Source organism: Orbicella franksi, chromosome 13 (genome assembly GCF_964199315.1).
Source record: "Orbicella franksi chromosome 13, jaOrbFran1.1, whole genome shotgun sequence".
In the NCBI taxonomy this organism is placed as follows: Eukaryota; Metazoa; Cnidaria; class Anthozoa; order Scleractinia; family Merulinidae; genus Orbicella; species Orbicella franksi.
The window spans coordinates 11,895,675-11,917,236 of record NC_138157.1 but is presented as its reverse complement, the minus strand read 5'-3'; the positions used below and the strand labels follow the sequence as shown (position 1 = coordinate 11,917,236).

Genomic DNA, 21,562 nt, shown 5'->3' with positions numbered 1-21,562 from the left:
ATATGTGAAAACGGTCTCCCTACAGGCCAAGTCAAAGTTGACCCTGCATGATTACCGTAAATCCTCGAATTAGCGCCCGGGGCGCTTATTTCAAATTTAGGAGAAGACGGGGGGCGCTTATTCGAAGGGGGCGCTTATTTGAGGCGGGGGGTGGGGGACGCTTAGTTAATTTCTCCCCAATCGTGGCCTGACATGATCATTTTTTAATGCCTCGTCTGCGCATAAAGACCAACATAAGCTGTTTATTGGCATAAAAAGCTGATCCTAAAGTTTAAATCGCGGCACCGTTAGTACTTAACGTGTTCACTAAACGTGTTCACAAACTGAAGCAGTCTACAAATCTAATACTAGATGACGAAAACTATACATCCTTTGTTGTCTCATTATCTCGTCCACAAAATGGGGGGCGGGGGAGGGGAGGGGGGCTTATTTTAAATTTCGGCCGATAGGAGGGGCGCTTAATTATTCGAAGGGGGCGCTAATTCGAGTTTCCCTCGGTCATTCGATCACAGTGGGTTTTGCCAAGTTAATTTTCACCTCTCTTATAGAAAATCTAGTCATTAGATTTTCTTCACGATTTGCATGCAACAAGCTTGCAACGATGCTTACAAGTTAACACTATTCCAATAATAATTTAGCTAATAGAGATCTTTAGTTATCCCTTGTTGAAGGTTCACTGGAATATCTAGACTACGAGTAGGCCCTCTTTCGCTTAGTCTTTCGTGCGTGACGCGAAAAACTGCGAGAAAATGATGGCCGCGCGAAATCCTGGGGGCGAGGAGCGCGCTCCTCGCCCCCAGGATTTGCCGAAAATTTCGGTATGCATCGCAAGTTTGTCCTCTTTTCCTAAAATTCAGGAAAATGCTGTTGCACTCGTCGTTAGATATTTCCGGAAATTCAAACCGGAATTTCGTCGAATAGAAAGAGCACCAAGTCTCTTTTGGGAATTAAGAGGCAACGGAAACTTAAAAATTTACAATTTTGCCATCAAAGCCTCGGAGCCACGTTAGAATATGACAGTGGGGTAATTACTTACACCTTCAATACATTAATGAAACCACTTACAACATAGTATTTGCTTTAATCTACTTACAAAAATATTACTTACAGTAATATCACTTACAATATTACATAACGGTACTGTTTTTTTTAAAATAACAACTTTAAACAATAGCTTTAAATTACTTACAAATTGATTTTTTTATATACTAAAATTATCTATTAAGGTGTTGACTTAATGTACTTAGTAGTATTCGTTATACTGCTGTCAAGTAGAAAGTCACATTTCGTGAACTATAAAAACGCTTGCAGCGAATGTTTGACCTAGTGTACATTAATTCTGTAATTGTATTTACTTGGCACAAAAAGTTACAAATATTGGCTAGGATAGAAAGTTTAAAACGTTATACAATAGTAATGGCGAGGAGGCCTAAGGGAAACTGTTTCCATTATATAGAGTAGGCTTTCTCAGCGTGTAATTAATTGATAGTAACTGTTACAGCTAAGTATATGCTGCGAAGCACAGAAACGAATTACAATTCTGATGGTAGAGTGTTTTCACATGACGCAACAGCAGCCATGTTGGTGTACCAAACCAATCCTGTCAGTGTGGAAGATTAATTCGTTTGTTATGTAAACACTTTCTTACAGACCTTCAGCCCTTCTCAGCTACCTTCTGCAAGCTTGAACATACATGGCAATAGCTGAAAAGGCTACCTTGCTATCATGTGAAAACCTGACAATGTCGTTGCTGTAAATCATATGGTGTTATTGTAAGACGGTTTCAAATCAGTGTCGTGACCTCAAGTAGGCAACATTGAAAACAAACGAATCAAAACTCTGACACTTGAACACAGGGGAGCATTCCGTAACAAGTTTGGGAAATGGATAACCCGGCTTCTGACTGGTCGAAGAGACAGAACCTGTGCTCCGATTGATCACAGGACCCAATCGAAAGCTTTGGCAAACAAATACTAGAGTCACTGGAAACCGTCTTGTTATTAAACTACTACCTAACAGAGGTTCAGAACCGCTTTAATATTCTCAGAACTTTTAAGTTAAAATGAAAATTTACTGATGTCTTTAGCTGATCGTAAAACAGGGAGACGAAGGAGCAGATAACCCTGGCTACGGAAAGTTGAAACGTTTGATTCATAAAAAGGGCGAAGGAAAAAAGGTTTCTTTGCAAACTATTCTTGTCTACAGCTTGGTTTTGGCCAATTGCTATCATGCTAAAAAGAAACTGGAAAGGAGATTTCGAAACCAGTGTAACTCGACGACTTTACAAGAACGAGTTAGTTTTTGGCAACCTTGAGCAAATTCTAGAGCAACTATTGGAAGATGCTGCCAACCATCTGACAACGTCTCTCCACAAAAAACAAAGTTTGTGCAACTTTTCTAAAGGAGCAAAATTTCGCAACACCATGGAAAAGTTCAAGCAACTCGTGAGCAGGCCAAGCAGAGATTACAGGGGCGGCCTAAACAAAACGTTTGCCCTCATCGTGTTCGGTAACAATGCTACTTCAAACTTGTACCAAACTACTTTGATATCGTTCGTTTTTCAAAGAATTGATTGTTTTTGTAAAGGGAAAAAACACTGAGAATTTTCAACAGCTAGATGACGGTTCATAATCTACCCATGTACTTAACTTATTTTACCACGTGCTATGTAACAGCAGCCAATCACAAGGCTGGAAAGTCGATGGTGGTTTTCAGTTTGACACCAAAATGTATCGTATCTCTCACAACTTCAAGTTCAACACATCGTCATCTTCATTTATTAATGGGGCGTACTTCAGAACAACGTGTCCATGATGAACGGTATTCACCGACCCTTGGCCTCTGTTGTGTTTCACTTTGTAGGCCCACCAAGCACAAACCAACACCAAGCAAGTAATAATAACCACGGCGAAAATGTCGATGTATATCTCTGACTTGGACGGTGATGAAGAGGAGTCTTCAAAGAGATCGCCGATAGTTTCAGGAGGCGCAACCTTGAAAGCGATAAAAATAACCTCCAAGGTGAACCCAAGAAAAATAATTTGAAAGTTGATTAAAGATTATATAAATAGGAATTTAAATCAATTATTGATAAATTAAATAACTAATCTTATCTATAACAAAATTCTCGATCGTGATTGGTTCTCCGCGCGCCTATTTGTCACTTAATCGGCGCGCGATCACATGGGTGTCAAATTACAGGTATCCAATTTGAACTTTTCGTTATTGGACACCTGTAATTGGATACCCACGTGATTTGCACGTCAATTACGCGCGCTTTAATGGCCTCCTTAGCACTGTTTTCTACAATTTTCAAAACTTTTGAAAAGCGTTATAGACGTTTTCACTCAAAAGAAGTTCTCAAGAGACATTTTTAATTACTCGCGCGATTACTCCCTGAATTGTACTCCACTCGGTCCAATTACTGTTACTAATAATAAACAGTTGATAATCGATAGTCAAGGGCGCCGGAATAGCCCATTTTCGAGTTGTCTCAAGGTGGCTCCCTATAGTTTTACGATCAACGAAAGCTCAAGTAATCTGTCCGCGCTCGAAGGACGCCAACATGAGCTCAAAAAGCAAAACTGACAGTGAATTTTCTCGCGTTTCCTTCGGTGGAATTCCGTAAAACTTGGCAAACTGATAGTAAATATTTTACTTTAGTCGGAGCTCGTTTTACAGGGAAATCTATAGGACCAGTTTTTTCGCAGCAGTAAAAGACAAAAATTTGCAAAAATCGAAAAACCTGCCTTTACAAACACTACTTTTTTCGTGTTTAAAACTCGTATCCGACAGGATGCGATGTGCTGTGAAAATTTTGGAAGGTTTCACCGCAGGAAATTTAAGAAAATCATAAATAAAGCCGTAAAAAAGTAAAAAAAAAAACAAAAAAACATTTGTTTGGGCATTTATAATTCAAGACTAAAACCCATAATTTTAACAGAGATGATAGTAAAACACTATTTAATCATTGCTTATCACATGTAATAAGTTTGAGAGGACTGGGTGTAGATACGAATGCAGAAACAACATTCAAGCATAACACTTGCACGCGCAACGCCATAGATAATAGGGAGTTTACGAAACCACGACGGCAGCGGCAACGGAAACGTCGCTGAACAAAAGAATTAATGAGCAGTACAATGGCTGTGCACGTGCGTTATAATTCTTGGTACATTTCTTTGCCGTCCTCTGCAAAACAACAACGTGAAATGATCAAATTTTGCGTTGTCTGGAGAACGTGAACCACGACGGCTATTTTTCTAAATTTTTATTTCAAATTTATCGCTGTGTTCCGGATGTAGTTTTGCGATAGTTGTCACAGTGATAAACAAAGTAAATAACTTAAGAGTATCGCGAGATTCGTAGGTTAAATATAAATTCACTATTGAATCGACGCTATCCTCGGCGTCGGCGTCGTGGTTTCGTAAACTCCTTAATTACCCTATGGAGCCGCCTTAAGCCTCAATATCAAAGCGAGGCCTGTTGCACAACCATTCATTTGAAAATGGGCTTAATTTGCATGTGAATGAAATCTCTTTTTCATATGAAAGGATGGGTACCTAGACTCGCTTTGAGAAAGAGGCTAAAAGTGGCCTATCCTAAAAACAACTGTAGCTCTATTGCATCACCCTTGATCCAGAAAGCATTTTTTTCATATCAGGCACGTAAATCTCTACACATTACACAACAGGACACTAGAATGAAAAGGTTTTAGACGAAAATATTTTCTCACAAAAGAACATACAATCACAGCTTTTCATTTGAATTTCAGCCACTGACTACTGCTTGGTGTGCACAATCAAAGATAGTTTAACTCGTACCTTTGCTGCTAGTTCCCACATCTTCATTCTGCTCGACAAATATAGCGGACATTCCCAATTAAAACGAGCTGGATTGGAGTCGTGGGCCTCCAGGAGACACTTCAATACTGTGTACACAACGAGATTAACGATAAAAGCAAATTAATTACATTTTATGTGTACGTAGTGGGTGTCCAAGCTACAGTAAAAGGGCCGTAAGTGGTCACCGTTACTGGACTGTCCTAAAACGAAAGAAATTCACAACACGAGGCGAGTCCACAATGCTTTGGTTTTGTTCCTGATTGGTCAAAATTGTACTATATTTGCTCTGATTGGTTAGACCCATTCTCGAACCTAGAGCCCGCATCTCCCTAGACCAGCGGACGAGGTTAGACCCCGTTGGGCGAGTGACAAATGCATTGCTCAGATGTGGCTGAGAAGATGAAGTCTCTTATTAGTGTGGACCACAGTTAATAGAGGGGAATGAAAGAGAGGGTTATGAAACCCGACAAAGTTCTTTGTTGTATGTTTTTGTTCACTTTTTTGGCAAAGACCGTGCACAAAACAAATTAGTTGTTTACTTCTGACTCAGTGAGGAACTAACAATAGTAACGTAACGTAATTCATACTTAGTGTATGAGCGTAAAACAAAAGGTTGTGCGCGGTCGTGGACTTTCCAACATAAATCTTGTCCTTTGATGGTTGTTGGGCTTTGTAGCCCTTCCTCTCTATTAACTATGGGTAGGTCTAACACGATTTAGTATCGCCCAACTAGTGGACTAAAAAATCCTCCATTTTATTTGGCCACGCTACTAGAGGACTATTATTATTAGTCCTCGAGTAGCGAAATTGGCGCAATCGAGCGTGACGCTTTCTTTCGTTTATTCCCAAATAAATATTTCTTCAACTTGCGTTTGCTAACTTTATTATTGACTTTTCTGTCTGACTAGCTGGGTGATACTAAAACAATTAGACCCTTCGCCCTCAAGGGCCACGGGTCAATAGCCCATGAGACGAAGCCGAATGAGCTACTGACCCGTAACCCGCAATACGGGTCTACGAGGCCCCATCCATTCTACGTCGGAGAAATGTGAAAACCCGACAATCCGTGACTGGTCATTTTGGATTTCTCTTTGAGGAAACCTCGGTTAGGGAAATTACATGATGATTGTGACGCCATCGTTTTCGAAAAGCTCCGTTTTCGTAACGGATTTACGTGGACGGTTAGGCCTAAACGTAGAAAAAAAGCTGCGTTTTCAAATTCCTCCGGCGCAGTGTGATCGGGGAATGAATTATCTAGAAAAGTAATCTACCTTTTCCTCGACCAAATGGTATATCTGAACAGTGACGCTTGACATCCAGTGCGCATACCCTGTACAACAGTGGGTCAGACTGTATGTCTGTGCGTCCCTCCCTGAACTGACGAACCACCTCCTACAAAACAAACAGAGAATTTTAACATATTAAACTTTTACCGCAGCGCCGAGGCTGAAGGATGCAAAACAAATTGTTAGGTCATTGCGCCCTCCCCACAAGACCATTAACTAGGACCTCCAAAAATAAGCTGACCAAAAATACCTTGAAAAACGACGAGCACACAGCTGATAATCGGAACTTCACTTTACTTAGCTTAACGCCTGGGCAACTGGTCCTAAAGACTGGGAAGTATTAACTACTACATGGCGGAAAAGGCTATGCAGGACCGCCGAGAAACAATTTATCGATGAAAAACTCAACATAACTTACCACGCGACACCGCTGTGCTTTAATTGATCCTAAATGCTCTTTCAGACAATCTTCCACGCCAGACGGAGGAATATCATAACAGAACCTATCAACCTGGCAGAAGCAAAAATACTCTCTTTAATCCTAACCATAGCCCTACTATGTCAATAACTGCCCGGATGTTAACAGCGCTAGAAAGCCATGGTTACTCTATGAAAACTCTTGCTCGCTACATACGATGTACTTGATACTAAGGGCGGGGAGGGAGGGGGGTTCACAAGTGAAAAACCCACCATACCGAGTTGGTGCAAGTGTGACTAAGTGATTTCAAACTGCATTTAAAACAATGGGGCACTTTTTGTTCATCTCATGTCCAGCAGGACTCACGTGACGCCATCTTGGCTTAGATGACAAAAACTACACAAACGCTGCCCATTCCAGAACTGATTTCATGCCGACAGAGAGGTCGTCCATCCTACCCATGATACCGTTGAATCTCGCAACATTACAACAACTAGGGTCAACACCCACCTGTACGAGTCGTTCTGGTGTGAAATTTTGTGTTGGCATCGTGTAAACTAATAGAAGCCAGGATGAAAAAGACTTACCGGTATTGTGTAAACAGCCTTTTACACATGTGAAACTTGGCACATCTCCTCCCCATCCCTCCCCTCGCCTACCCTACCCCACCCCTCCTCAAGATAAGCATCCTTACATTATCAGCACACTCTTTGAACTGACTGGCATCCATTCTGTAGTCCCATCAGTCTTGGCACATCTCCTCCCTATCCCTTCCCTCTTCTCCCCTCATCTACCCTACTGCATCCCTCCTCAAGATAGGTATACTTACATCTTCAGCGCACTCTTTGGACAGCCTGGCATCCATTCTGTAATCACGTGCAGCTTCACGCATTAGTCTCCTGACGTAGGTGATGCATTCATCATGAAGACGCTGTGAGGAAATTAGTTCACATCATACGTCTAAATACTCTTACAATCTGGAATTCGAAACCATTAAGTTCCAAACGTAAAACTCACGTGGCCAGCAGCCATACAATTTTTTTTGGAACTAACTAAAGTGTTTACATAAGAAAAGAGTTCAACTCCCACAGGTCTGGTTTGGTACACCAACATGACCATTTTTTGATTGTTTCGCCCACCAATATGGCTGCCGTGATGTCATGTGAAAACACTCTACTGCTACTGTCGAAGGGTGGCGACGAGCATGTTTGAATAAAACTACGCAGAGATATGAAGGACAAAACCTACATTAGAAGGAATTGATATATAACCACACACTTGATCAGTTTTGTAATCCATCGTTTTTTAGTGCATAGTGGGGTGGTTCAGGGGGATGCCTTCCGCTAAGGCCATAAGGCACTAAGGCACCAAGACCCTGAGGCCCTAAGGCCCTGAGGCCCTAAGGTCTTGAGGCCCTAAGGTCCTGAGGCCCTAAGGCCCTGAGGCCCTAAGGCCCTAAGGCTATAACGCAATAAGGTGAGAATTTGCTGAGGCACTATTTGTTCAATTAATTAATCAGCCTTGCAGCAAGGCGGTGGAACGGGGTAGGCACCTGTGAGAATTACGTAAAATGCAAGGTACTTACGATACTTCGTTGAGAACTTCATAAAGCTATATACTTGTTTTAGAAAACCCCTTGCTCTCCTTGTTAATAACAAGCCAAGTTACGTTAGAAGTTGTTTCCGTCATGATAGTAAATAAATAACATGTGACATGAGTAGCACTTATCCACCGCCATGACGACACCTCATGTTACCTAGCAACGAACTTGCGACAGACTGCATGCCCCACATTCTGAACACCGTCCCTGATTGCTTTTTCAGCGGCGTGAAATAACAGGCAAGAATAACCAATTTCTCTGCCGGTGTGTGTGGCGATGCAAGGTGAGCAAGCCACTCACCTGTGAATCGTTTTAATGCGAGTGACTATCATAACTAACATCAGAAACATATCACCTAGGTGATATGCTTCTGCTAACATACATCATAGCTCTCTTTCAGGCACTCCACAATCCTTCCTTCACCATCACTGACATCTTTGCAAAACTTGCGAATGTCTAGCTTGCAGAAGTTATTCAGTTGTGGATCGAGCTTACAGTCTGAAAAAATACACAATTGATGTTATTGAGCAGCTCCATTTAAGCATGCGGCTGTGATAACTCACCCATCTTCCTTTCCTCCACTCCATCCCCTTTCCCCTCTACAACTCAACCTCTCTACCACCACTTCTACACCACCAGCCCCGCTTCACCTCTACAACTCAACCTCTCTACTACCACCTCTACACCACCAGCCCCGCTTCACCTCTACAACTCAACCTCTCTACCACCGCTTCTACACCTCCAGAGCTGCTTCCCCTCTACAACACAACCTCTCTACCACCACTTCTACACCACCAGAGCCGCTTCACCTGTACAAATCAACCTCTCTACCACCACTTCTACAGCACCAGCCTCACTTCCCCTCTATACCTTAACCTCTTTACCACCACATCTACACCATCAGCCATGCTTCACCTCTACAACTCAACCTCTCTACCACCACCTCTACACCTCCAGTGCCGCTTGTCGCTTGCCTCTACAACTCAAACGCTCTACTACCACTTCTACACCACCAGCCCCTCTTCACCTCTACAACTCAACCTCTCTATCACCGCTTCTACACCTTCAGAGCTGCTTCCACCTAGAACTCAACCCCTCTACCACCACCTCTACACCACCAGCCCCACTTCCCCTCTTCAACTCAACCTCTCTACCACCACTTCTACACCTCTAGCGCAACCACCTCTACAACTCAACCTCTCCACCACTACTACACCACCAGTCCCCTTGCACTTTACAACTCAAACTCTCCGCCACCATTTCTACACCACCAACCTCCCTCCCCTTCTACAACTCTACCTCTCTACCACCCTTTTCACACCAACAGCCCTCTTCCGCTCTACAACTCAACCTCTCCACCACTACTACACCACCAGTCCCCTTCCCCTCTACACCTCAAGCTCTCTACCTCTACACCACCAACCCCCTTCCCCTCTAAAACAACCTCCCTACCTCCACTTCTACACCACCAGCCCCCTTCCCCTCTACAACTCAACCTCTCTACCTCCACTTCTACACCACCAGCCCCCTTCCCCTCTACAACTCAACCTCTCTACCTCCACTTCTACACCACCAGCCCCCTTCCCCTCTACAACTCAACCTCTTTACCTCCACTTCTACACCACCAAACCCCCTTCCCCTCTACAACTCAACCTCTTTACAACCACTTATACACCACCAGTGCCCCTTCCCCTCTACAACTCTACCTGTCTACCATCATATGTACACCACCAGCCCCCTTCCCCTCTACAACTCTACCTCTCAACTCCCTCTCCTCACTACTAAGCACCTCAATCTTCGCTACACATTACACGACAGCATCGCAATCTTATGAAGACATGAAGTGATGAACCCTACATACCTTTTGACTGCCTGATCTGTCTCTTGATGATCATGTCGCGACAGCTAAAAACAAAGATAACAGTGATGTCAGTATATTTGATAAGTTCAAATACAGATAATATATAGATTTAGCCAAGCCAAAAAGCGGAGCTCCTGATTGCTATATCTGACGATAAAGGAAAAAGAGAATTATTTTTTCTTGGATCAGAATCTCAAAAAATGATCAATTGTGAGCATGCAATTGTTCAGCGTGTGGTTTTCCTATTTCTTCCAGTTAAATTTTAACAAACTATACCCAACAAGCCTAACCAAGATCGTAGAAATTACGTACGCAATATATCAGGGAATTTCCAAGAGATGATTGTACAAGGAATATGTCAGAAGAAAAGTCAACAACGTGCCAGGGGTTAATTTGCGCCGTACTTGCGAGTACTCCTTCCTTCTTCCCATAGAAATAACGTGACTTGAGCCTGCGATCCAATCGTTAAACCAGTAACTGGTCAGCGGTTAACTTAAAAAAACACGCAACCTCAATAAGCTCTAAACCTGAGCCCGCGATATAGTCACGTGATACTGGTCAGCAGATAGCTTGTTGTGACAGCTGTCAATTAACAATAGCGTGGACGCCCAAAATCAAAGATGTAGCCATGGTAATGGTGCTACTCTTAGTTTTCAAGGTATTGGCGTACGGACGGACGTACGTACGTACGGACAGTCACATGACAACCAAAATTTTTCAGATCGATGGGTTACCAAATTTTCTAAGGTATGGGGCTCCGCTCCATAAAATCGTACCCGACACCATCAATGTATTTCACTACCAGCTGTGTTTAATGTCCTAAATGTTGTTGTTGCTTTTGTAAAAAGAAAAAAATTGCCCAATATTGAAAGAACAAACAGTAGCACTTTAAGATATAGCTCAGAGCTATAGTGCTTTTTCATCCACAGTCTTAAAAGTCAGAATAACCTTGTACAGCGTAATAAAGAAGTGCTGCTAAATAGCTTTCATTTCAACGGCTATTACAGTGAACCCTGTTAATACGGTCACCAACGGGCCATGAAAATCTGGCTGTACTAACAGGGTAGGGTCAAATATAATCACTGGTCTAAACTGAGTGAAGCCTTGACTGATACATCACAATTGCACTTCTAAACAACTGGTCTTTAATAGGCATTCCAAATGCAGATATAATTCATACAATATTATCCAAGGAAAGATGAACATAACTGATTCAAATGGCCGTATCAACGTGGTAAAATTATAGAAGATTATACAGGTTGAGATTTAAGAATGTGGCCGTTGGCTGTATTGCAAGGGTGGCTGGATTAAGGGGGTTTTCTTATAAGAAAATGTATGGGTGCTTCACCGGGATAAGAAAAGACTGGCCGTAATAACATGGTGACTGTTTTAATGAGACGACCGTAAGGCAGGGTTCCACTGTAACTAGTGAGAGTTTTCTTTAAAGGAATAAAAAAAAAAACTTATAGAATCTAGGAGTAGAAACGCTAAATTAAGGATGTAACAGAAGAATTTGGAAATAACCTCTCCTCCATGACTGGATCATTTTTGTTCATTCTGAGGCAAGAAAATATCTCTGATCGTTCAACATCATCGCAAAACATCTGAAAACAAGAGAAAAAACATATAAGTAAAGTAGTTCACAGCGTGGCAACTTCTCTTTCTCGACATTTTAGGTGTGCCAAGGAAAGCCAGGGTCACAAACAGGTAAACCTGGTTTTGTTTTTGTTGTTTTTTTTTTGCAGTGGAACAAACATTTTTAACAAATAAATAAACAAACAAACAAATAACACTGCCTCAGTCATAAGATTTTTCTCGCTAAGGCCCTGCTCCATTTCGTCTGTGTTCGTTCCCACTTTGAAATATCAGTGACCATTGCTTACGTCATAGTTTACATTTTGCCTTATTAGCATATGACTTTCAGTCCAGAAGGTCTTATTGACTCCAAACAGATAAAGAGCTATTGAAATTTACGAACTGGTGTAATTTTTAGCTCTCTAAGTGTAGGTTTCAGCTTTGAAAAACTGCAGAATTTCTCATGACAGGAATTGAATTGTGTCCTTGAAATGATGAAGGACAAGTGGCGAGCAACCCCACAAATAATTTTGATTATTAAAATCTTTCTGTTCAGACACAAACCTTTTGACAGATAGACAGACAGACCGATCGAAGGCAGGCAGGCAGGCAGGCAGGCAGGCAGACAGACAGACAGACATACAGACAGACATACCTTGATCATTTTCTTACAAGATCGTCTCAGTTTGTAATCCAGCTCAGGGTCTTGCATCTCTTCCTCCTGAAATGAAAAGGAACACAAACAAGGACAGTTAATGCACTCAGTCACTCAACAAAGACTCAGTGACTCTTGAAATGGAAGGAGGCGTGGTAGGCTTATGGACTTACGAGAAGTTTTGTGCTTGGTACAAAAAGTTACAACTGGTTTTGCAATCTCAATCTCAGGATTCTGAGATTGAGATTAATGCACGCCTTAAAGACATGTCATCATCTATGCCTCAACCAATTCAAACTGTTACTTAAATTGTTGCAAGTAAACTGAACTAAGAATGGAGTTAGCAGTGGGTAACATTAGAGTTCCATAATGTACAGTCCGTAACATTTTGCCCAGGGCAGGTGGAGTTCAGGCAAGTTTTGAAATAGACTGTGTTAGCAAAAGAAATACCTCTTAAGTGAACACATTTACTCCTTTCCTACCTCACGTTGGAAGACTTGGTCTCTGCATTTGGTTGCTAACTTGAATTCGTTTTGCTTAAGACATTCCAAAACCTATACATGACATTTAATCAATCAATCAATCAATCAATCAATCAATCAATCAATCAATCAATCAATCAATCAATCAATCAGTCCATCCATCCATCCATCCATCCATCCATCCATCCATCCATCAATCACTTGATTGATCGATCGATCCATAGCTAGACCGATTGATCAATCAAAGAATTAGTCAGTCAGTTAGCGCTTATTTTTGCTTTTTGCACGTTGTAAAATGATGCCCTTAATTAACGCCCTGGCCCAAATGGACTCACAAGTAGACGCAAGTTGAAAACTTGGGTTGACTCGCGACTCTGTTCGGCTAGGCCTTGCGTGCACTTGCATTTACTTGCGACAAGTTGCGCTCACTTTTTTTTGATCCAATTTGCATGCAAGGCGACGCAAGATTTTCACCGTTTGGCCACCTAACCCAGGTCAACGCAAGTTGAGTGACATCCATTAACCTATTATTAGCCAATGAAATAGAGGATATGTCATGCCTTGAGATGGGTTTATTAGCGACTTGCATAATTTGCGAATCCGTTTGGCCACCCAACGCCAAGCTCTACGCAAGTTCAACTTGCGGTTACTTGGGACTACTAGCGAGTCCATTTGGCCCGGGCCTAAAGGCTCAGCCAAATGCCAACATATATTACAACATTGTCACGCACAACATGATGCATCATTTGGCCACCTTGTTGCTCCTTGTTTCACCATCCAGCATCTTGCAAACTAACAGTAAAAACCCGCATATAAGAACCTAGTGAATTATGAACTTTTAAATACCCAAAAATATAAGAACGTGTTTAGCCTGACTTCAAAACATCTAAGTTTTTATACGCGGGTTTTTTTTATTGGATTGGCCAAGCATGTGCCAGGTGTTGTGCACAACATTGTTGAAATAGGTTATGGTGAAATGTTGCGTGCACCTGGGAGAGGCCTTAACTTAAAGCAAAATACACAAAATTCATTGCTTGAGTCCTTGTAGTAAGGACTTACTGAGTGCACCAACAGTGATGTTCAGGTATGTCTAATCTCACCTTAGCTTCACCAAATGTGACGTCACTGCAAAAGATTGTTATGTCGTCTGTACATGATGTATGCATCACAGGATCAAACAGGATATTTTCAGACTACAATAAATAAGATATTACACATTCATTGAAGAATCTGTATGATCAAATTATAAAATGGCACTTATCTACATCAAATGACATTATTTAACACAATCTAAAAAATCAATAGGTACATGTATTACTTTGAAAGCTGAAAACATCTATCTACATTGATATGTGACCCAAAATTAATGTCTAAGTTGTATGCGATAAATTGGTTAGTGCGCTCGTCTCTGCATTGAGTGCGGTACGGGTTCGAACCCTGGCCAGGCACATTGCATTGTGTTCTTGGGCAAGACACTTTACTCTCACAGTGCCTCTCTCCACCCAGGTGTATAAATGGGTACAGGGGAACTTAATGCTGGGGGTAGCCCTGCGATGGACTAACATCCCATCCAGGGGGAGTAGAAATCCCCCCAGCCGCTTCATGCTACAGAAATGGGATAAGCTCTGGCCTGATGGGTCACTTGGCTCGTATGCAGACTTTAAAAAAACCCAACATGATATGGACACCAACAGCACTTTTCATTCAGAACAGAACATTCATAACAGGGGCAAATTATACAGAAATTTTCTGGAAAAAAAATTTCCGAGAAATTCGAAAATTGTTAAATTTCCAAGATACAAACTCTTCAACTGACAATTCCAGAAATTCCAGGAGGAAAATCAAATAGATCAGAAATTTAGGAAAATTTTAAAAATTAAGAAAAAAAAAGATCAATTGCTCCAGGTCCAATATTCTGATTGTCCTCTTTAGACAGTCTAGTGAAACTGATTTGTGAGCCAGTATCTCTGGATTTCAAGTCTGGTGCTTTAACCAGCAGGCCATGCCATCCAGTTCCTTTCAAATCAATACCCTGTTTCAGACCTGCCTATCAATATTAGTTCCCTAGTTCAGATCAATGTTAACTTGCTGTAAACACAATTTGTGAAGGGCTTTTGTTGATAGTCTTATTGATAATGATGAAAAAGGAGCTTCTTCGAAAAAACACACCCAATTCAAGACTAGAGTGCAAAAACCATACCCTATTTATGACCAAAAAGGCTGGAAACCCATACCCTTTGTGGCCACACATACCTATATAGCCTGTACAAGGGAATCCTCCCCCCTTCCACCCCAAGATTCTATCGAATACCCAAACTGTTGAACCAAACACAAACTAGACTTGCCTCTTCCATCTTTGCCATTCTCAGCTGCCTGCAACACTTATCAGAAATAAAGTGTTCCCTTTCCTCAATAATCGCATCACGGATACTTCTTCTCAAACAAGCAACAACATCATGCCTGAAATTAACATTTGAAAGAACCATAGTTACATTTAACAAATTGACATCAGTTTTTAATGCGTCAGTCCTGTTATTGATCATGAATTTCATCATACCATTGTCAAAGTAGCTGTGGATCCACGAGGCCTATGTGATAGCCGAGTGGATACACAGACTACAGTACTTTGACAATGTTATGACAAAATTCATTCAACTGATGTCAATTTTTTGTACAATAACAACATTGCATGAACTACAACTTCATGTGTCTGTCCACTAATTGACAATGAAAATTAGCCAATGAGTGCACAAGAATCCTGCAGTTATTGTAAACTAGGCTATTTACACCAATGAAAACCTGCACATAAACAGGCAAATATGAGCTGGGGTTTATCTTGCAAGTGATAGCCATAGTTGAATAACATAATAAAGGATCCTTGTGAGTAACCAAAGACAACCTAATGCTTAGCATGTTGGACTCCAAATCCAAAGGTTTTTAGCCCTGACTGGAGTGATTGGGTTGTGCTCTTGGTCAAGGCACTTTACTCTCAAAGTGCCTCAGTCCACTCCACCCAGGTTTATAAATGAGTACCAGCAATGCTGTGGGTCACCCTGTGATGGACTGGCATCCCACCCAGAGGAGAGTACATATACTTCTAGTTGCAGAATGCTTTAATTGATAATCAATATGATTTGTCATGGATTACAGCTGTGCCATTGAGAAGTGCAGTAGCTCTCGTAAGCTTGTAATTATTTTGCTTGTTAGCAGCTGTTATGCTGGTAAGCTCCCTTGCCACTTTCTGTCAATTTTTTGTCCCTTATATAAGACTATGAGTTTTCACTTAGCCCATAGTATGTGACGCAAAAGAAAACCTTGAAGAAAAAATGGCTGTTCAAAATCCTGAAGGGGAGAAGCACGCGAAAGGTGGGACTACGGGCTAAGCCAGAGAGTTTGAATTATGCCTTGCTCTCACAATGCAAAAATATGATTAGCTTATGCTTGGAGCGCATGCTTCTTGCCCCCAGGATTTCACACGGCCATCTTTTCCTCAAGGTTTCCTTTTGCATCATGCAAGTAGGACTAAGCAAAAGAGGAACTACTTGTAATCTATCCCTGGACATAATTTGCAACTTTTTGTATTAGTGTTGATTAAAAAAAAAATAAAGATATGAAAAACAAGTTCTACCTAATTTCTGTTGCTGATAAATTTGACTTTTGAGTTAAATTTGCAGCAACTTTGGTTTTGCATTATTATTATGACACCCAGTTGAAAACTGCCCCTAGGCTATCAATTCTCTGTTTATTACTCAGAACCTACATGTATAAGTAGTTGATAATTGTTTTTGCTTAGTAATGAGTAAACAGTGACATAAACAAGTAATTAATCGATAGGCCTCCACATGTCTTCTTTTAATTCAAACATTGATTACTCATTTTTGGCATTTTTAATATTAACTGGAAGATTCCTAATTGATAACCCATACTTTACTCATTGATCATTATTTTGTTTTGTATAAAAGTCATGACTTGGATTCACTTCTTACTTGCTCTTCAAATCCATGCAGTACTTTCTAGCTTCATATTGGCAGGCTTTTTTAAATTGAGCTGAAAACTTAAAATCTTTTGTTTCAACCTAACAAGGAAAGCAAAGTAAACACAATAAATTAAGTGGCAAATGAAGTATGTAAATAAATCATAATATAATCTACAAGTATCATCATCATCACCATCATCATCACAACATTTTATTATGACACCAATAGTACGAGAATCTACTAGCAGGGAATCTAAATTAAAGAAGTGATCAACTCATCATTCATATTTTTGAAAAAAGCCTGAAAAAAAATCAGAGCTTCGCCTGTTTTTTTTTTTTTCCAGCCTTTTTTTGCAATTGCTTTATCAAAAACACAAACACTGCTTGACTTAACAAGCTAAACAACGATGCAATATGCACTGTAGATATGGTGAGTACTGCAGGGGTATGTAAGACTATGGTAAGGTAAAAACTGCATTAAGTGAAAGTGTCCCATAGGTGTGGGACGTTATAATGGTTCCTTAAGCATTCAGCAGTAAACTAACACCCCTCCCCCCCACGCCCCCTTTTTTCACATCATTAAATCTGCTGGTAAATTTAAGACTTTGCTGGTATGTTTGTATTTAGATCAAACAACATTTTTAAATTAACTGTTGATTGAGGATGGATGGATGGACGGATGGATGGATGGAATCCTCAAGCCTGCAAATAATTTTTGTCTATAAGCAGGTCATTTGTCAGGCCAAATACAAGTTTTGACCTGACAAAAAGCCCGTCTGGTCAGAAAATTTTTTTTTTTGTCGTTAGAAATTAAAAATAAGAGACATTCGAGACATTTTGGTATTTCAGTGTAGACCCTTTGCCAAAATATTGGTTGCAAATTTGAATGGCTTAAAAGTAAAATCAATTGAGAGTAAAATTGATACTAGCAACAGAAAGGGGACCTTTACATTAAGTCAGGTATTATTTTACCATTGAAAATCTACAAATTTACAAACGTTTGTACCCCTAGTTTGCCTTCACTCACTTCATTACACGTGTATTCTGTATTTTCCCGCACATCAAGTTTCTCAGAAAACCACAGGAAAATCCTGCATAGACAGCTTGTCAGTATAAAAACTGACAATAACATTCAGACTTGAAAATTGGCTGAAATGAATTCTTTGACTTTTTCTAAAGGCAAGTTTCCTCTGAAAAGTTTCAGGGTCAATTGAATAAAAAATTTGCATAAGTAGATGAAATTCGAATTGGAAGTGGTTGTGACTACAAAGTGTGACTAATTTGTACATACACGCTTTTCACAAAAACATGTCTGTGATACGGCAACTAATTCAAAGTATATTGAACCATAGACGTATAAAAACCTATAAAAAGCTATAACACTGATTTTTGATCATATGGACTAGAAAAACATTTGGTTACATTTTAGAGATTTGAAAGTTTTTGAAAGTGATTGCATTCAGATAAACAAAACGTGAGAATCTGGGCTGTGTATCCAATTTGCATAATATTTCAATTGGGTCAAATTATGACTAAAAATTAATTCCACAACACTTGCAGATTACAAATTACGAGTAGTGACATAAGAACTCAGATTTTAGTAGTTTCTCAGACGAATGTAATTCAGACTAAATGGGGCTTCACGATCTTTCACAACACCACTGCAAAATGCATAGGTTAACATGTAGCTTGAATAGTGGCGCTGATGTGGCGTGTTTACAATTCTACGTGACATTTGAGACAACGCTTTGTGCATGATAGAATTATTTCTCAGAAATGGAATAAAAATGAAACTGTGATAACAAAGCTTTTTTCCGTAGTATTGTGTGGCAGTATAATAAAGTAACTTGTTTTATATTTGTTTTATATTCGGTCACAAATTTTTTGTTTAGCAGAAATGCCCGGTCAGACTGTCCGACCAAACTAAGCTTTTACCTGTCAAAACCCCAAATTTACCGGACCATTGTCCGTTGGCCGACTGTTATTTGCAGGCTTGATGGATGGATGGATTGGTATGTACCTAAGTATAAACCTACTGTGAGAGTTAAAAAACAAACACACTGCAGTCACCCCTACCAAAGGGTGACCTTGGTTGGGATGACCCTCAGTAGCCTCCTTGGCCCTTTATTTGATGTCAGACACCTTCAGTGTGACCATGCAACACTGACCGCTTCAGGTATAATAAAGACAATAATGATGAAAAAATAGAAAGCTATGAAAAAACTAAATTCACAGTTGAAGCCTGTACTGATATGAGTGATGAAATGGGTATATATACATGCTGTGATCAGTTTTTAAAGTTTATTTCTCAACTTACAAGTTGCCGACGCTCAATTGCAGCACGACACTTCTCATCCATTCCATGATTATTTTTGTGTTCAACTAAGCAAGGCAGAACTCTTTCTGTGTCCCCTAGCATACCAATATCCTATCAGGTCAAAACACAATGTCAGCATCAACAATTAATCCCTTGTACATTTAACACATCAAAATTGGAATATAATGGAATTATGTAGTCCTCTGAAATGTTTATGTTCTCCTGGCCCAGAAAAGAATCTTTCTAGGTCAGTGTTTTTTGTACTGAACACAGCAAAACAAAGAACTGGCCTATGACATCCTAACTAATCAAAAGAGCATTTGCCTATTGACATAACTTTATAAAGGTTTTCTTTTCAACAGTTACATATTGCTGTGATTATCCCATTTGAAGGGGTGTGCAGAATAAAGCTCTAAGTGACTTTTGGAAGATTTTGAGGTAACCAGCATTGAATTACCTAGCAGCAGTTTCCACAGTTTACTCTGGTTTTAGTTATTGTTTCAAAAGAAGTAGTAATTACTAGTTCTTTTGAGACAATAATGACAACCAGAGTAAACTGTATTAATTGCTGCTGGGAATTTGAATGCTGGTTACCTCAACGTTTTCCAAAAGTCACTTAGAGCTTTATTCCACTCATCCCTTCATTTGATGTCTTTTGTGTTTTTCGATGCCATTCAAATGGCTACATATTTTTTATATTACTCGTCATTGAATTTTGTAAAAGATGTTAGTGCAATCATTAATTATTGTGACCAACTCTACACCAAGAGAGACCTTTTGATCTAGGATGAAACGCTGACGATAAAATATTTATTTATAGGCCTCAGAAATTACCTCACAGAATTTTGTCACCATGCCAGAGCACGCATGCACCAGTCTCCTGTCAAGCTTATAATCCTGTTAAAAATCAGGAACAACATTTAAATGTTGAGCCACTAACCCTGTTTCCTCTGTAGTTCATTTAATGTAAGATACAGTAGTCCTTGTTTTGGAGGAAACAACCTGCTAATCAAAGAAAACCTCAGAATACAACTAGAATTGGTTCATGCTTGGCATACAGCTATCAAGGTGTTGATTTATGCCAGAGTTTGGAGGGCTTAAGAGTAGCGTGAGAGAAGTGCACAAGTTGTTTGAGGCACATATAGCCAAGAGCAACTCTAACCTTGCAAGTGCTCCCCAAATTCTCCCCAAGTGGATCATAGTTAAGGCAAGGTTGTGTCTGGACTGCACCAGTGTCCCTTACTGCTACTCGAAAGCTTCTCTTGATTTCAGTAGCATTAAGCAACAAGGAGCCTTTCTAACCCCTCCCCCTTGATGGGATACAAGGTTACCTGCAGCAGGAAGTTTGTAGGTACCCATTTGTGTACCCTGGTGGAGAGAGACTGGCAGAGATAAGCACCTTACCCAAGAACAACACAACAATCCCAGCCCAAGCTTGAACCCAGACTGTTCAAACTGGAGTTCAGTGCACTAACCACTGGGCTGTTGTGACTTTGAAGTGGAAGCATGACTTGATATCCACACAGCAACAAGCAAGAACCAATTCTTTTATAGTACATGTATCATTGACAGAGGTTGGAAATAAGAGGGATTTCTTTACAACAAAAAAAGAAATCAAACCTCTCTTTTATGCACAGTATCAATTGACAAACTCTCTCTTCTCTGTTTTCATTGTATTTGCCAATGCTTTATCATAGGGCTGAAATCTTAGCTACAACCATGAACATTTCATTTCAGCTTGAAATCAAAAGTGATATGCATGCATGATTCATTTCTCCTTTGCAGGTCACAAGAATAAAGCTATTTGATCAACCAAGGAATATTTCCTTGAGATGTACATTGTACCTTACCAACAAATTCTCAACAGCCAACACTAAAGGAATTGCTTGGACGCAAGTAAGGAGAATTTTTGTGTTGTTAATAGGGTCTACTAACCTCGCCTTCCTCCTCTGTGAATTGGCTAATGGCATCACTGCATTTCACTGTCAGATAGTCAAAATTCTTCTGCAAACATTCTATTTCCTGAAAACAATTATTGTTGTAATTTTTATTCAGAAGGCATGCACAGACTTCCTTATAATGAACAGTCACCCATAAAAATTACAATTGACAATTATAACACAGTTAAAAAATTAAAAGAGGAGGATAAAAGGATTGATAAAACAAAACAATTAAGAAAAAAGGATAAAATTATAAGATTTACAATATTTAGAGAGGAAGCCGCATCAACCTTAGCTAGTTTCCATGCAGGTCCTCTATCCTGGTCAAATTGGAATTTGGAATGTTGGTTTTTGTGGAGGGAGGAAAACTGAAGTACTGGTAAACAGAGAAAAACCCTTGGAGCAAGGCGAGAACCAACAACAAAATCAACCCACATGAAAAATTGCGGCACTAGGCCACATTGATGGGAGGCAAGCACTCTCACCACTGCCTCATCCCTGCTCCCCAGTGTTGGTCTTATTAAAGGATGGTCACCATATGATAACAGCGTGTCAAAAATAGTGCCTGTGGAACTTGCATTTAACAATCTCAGCTCTCTCAGAATGAG

At 40.2% G+C, this 21,562-nt stretch overlaps 1 protein-coding gene across 2 annotated transcripts in view; it reads right to left on the bottom strand.

Moving 5' to 3' along the window:
- Positions 1-1,067: 1,067 nt before the first annotated feature.
- Positions 1,068-21,562, bottom strand: part of LOC145466637 (Golgi apparatus protein 1-like) — a 49,232-nt gene continuing 28,737 nt past the window's right edge. For both annotated transcript variants that reach the window (XM_081450349.1, XM_081450350.1), the window contains 16 exons: positions 20,950-21,036; positions 19,849-19,911; positions 19,015-19,125; positions 16,708-16,796; positions 15,067-15,181; positions 13,822-13,914; positions 12,722-12,793; positions 12,240-12,305; positions 11,534-11,613; positions 10,010-10,053; positions 8,531-8,646; positions 7,378-7,479; positions 6,549-6,641; positions 6,116-6,236; positions 4,824-4,930; positions 1,068-2,993 (listed from right to left, as the gene is read on the bottom strand). In XM_081450349.1, coding sequence (XP_081306475.1) covers positions 2,742-2,993; positions 4,824-4,930; positions 6,116-6,236; positions 6,549-6,641; positions 7,378-7,479; positions 8,531-8,646; positions 10,010-10,053; positions 11,534-11,613; positions 12,240-12,305; positions 12,722-12,793; positions 13,822-13,914; positions 15,067-15,181; positions 16,708-16,796; positions 19,015-19,125; positions 19,849-19,911; positions 20,950-21,036 — 1,611 coding nt within the window. In that variant the 3' untranslated portion in view covers positions 1,068-2,741. The remainder of the gene's footprint in view (positions 2,994-4,823; positions 4,931-6,115; positions 6,237-6,548; positions 6,642-7,377; positions 7,480-8,530; positions 8,647-10,009; positions 10,054-11,533; positions 11,614-12,239; positions 12,306-12,721; positions 12,794-13,821; positions 13,915-15,066; positions 15,182-16,707; positions 16,797-19,014; positions 19,126-19,848; positions 19,912-20,949; positions 21,037-21,562) is intronic.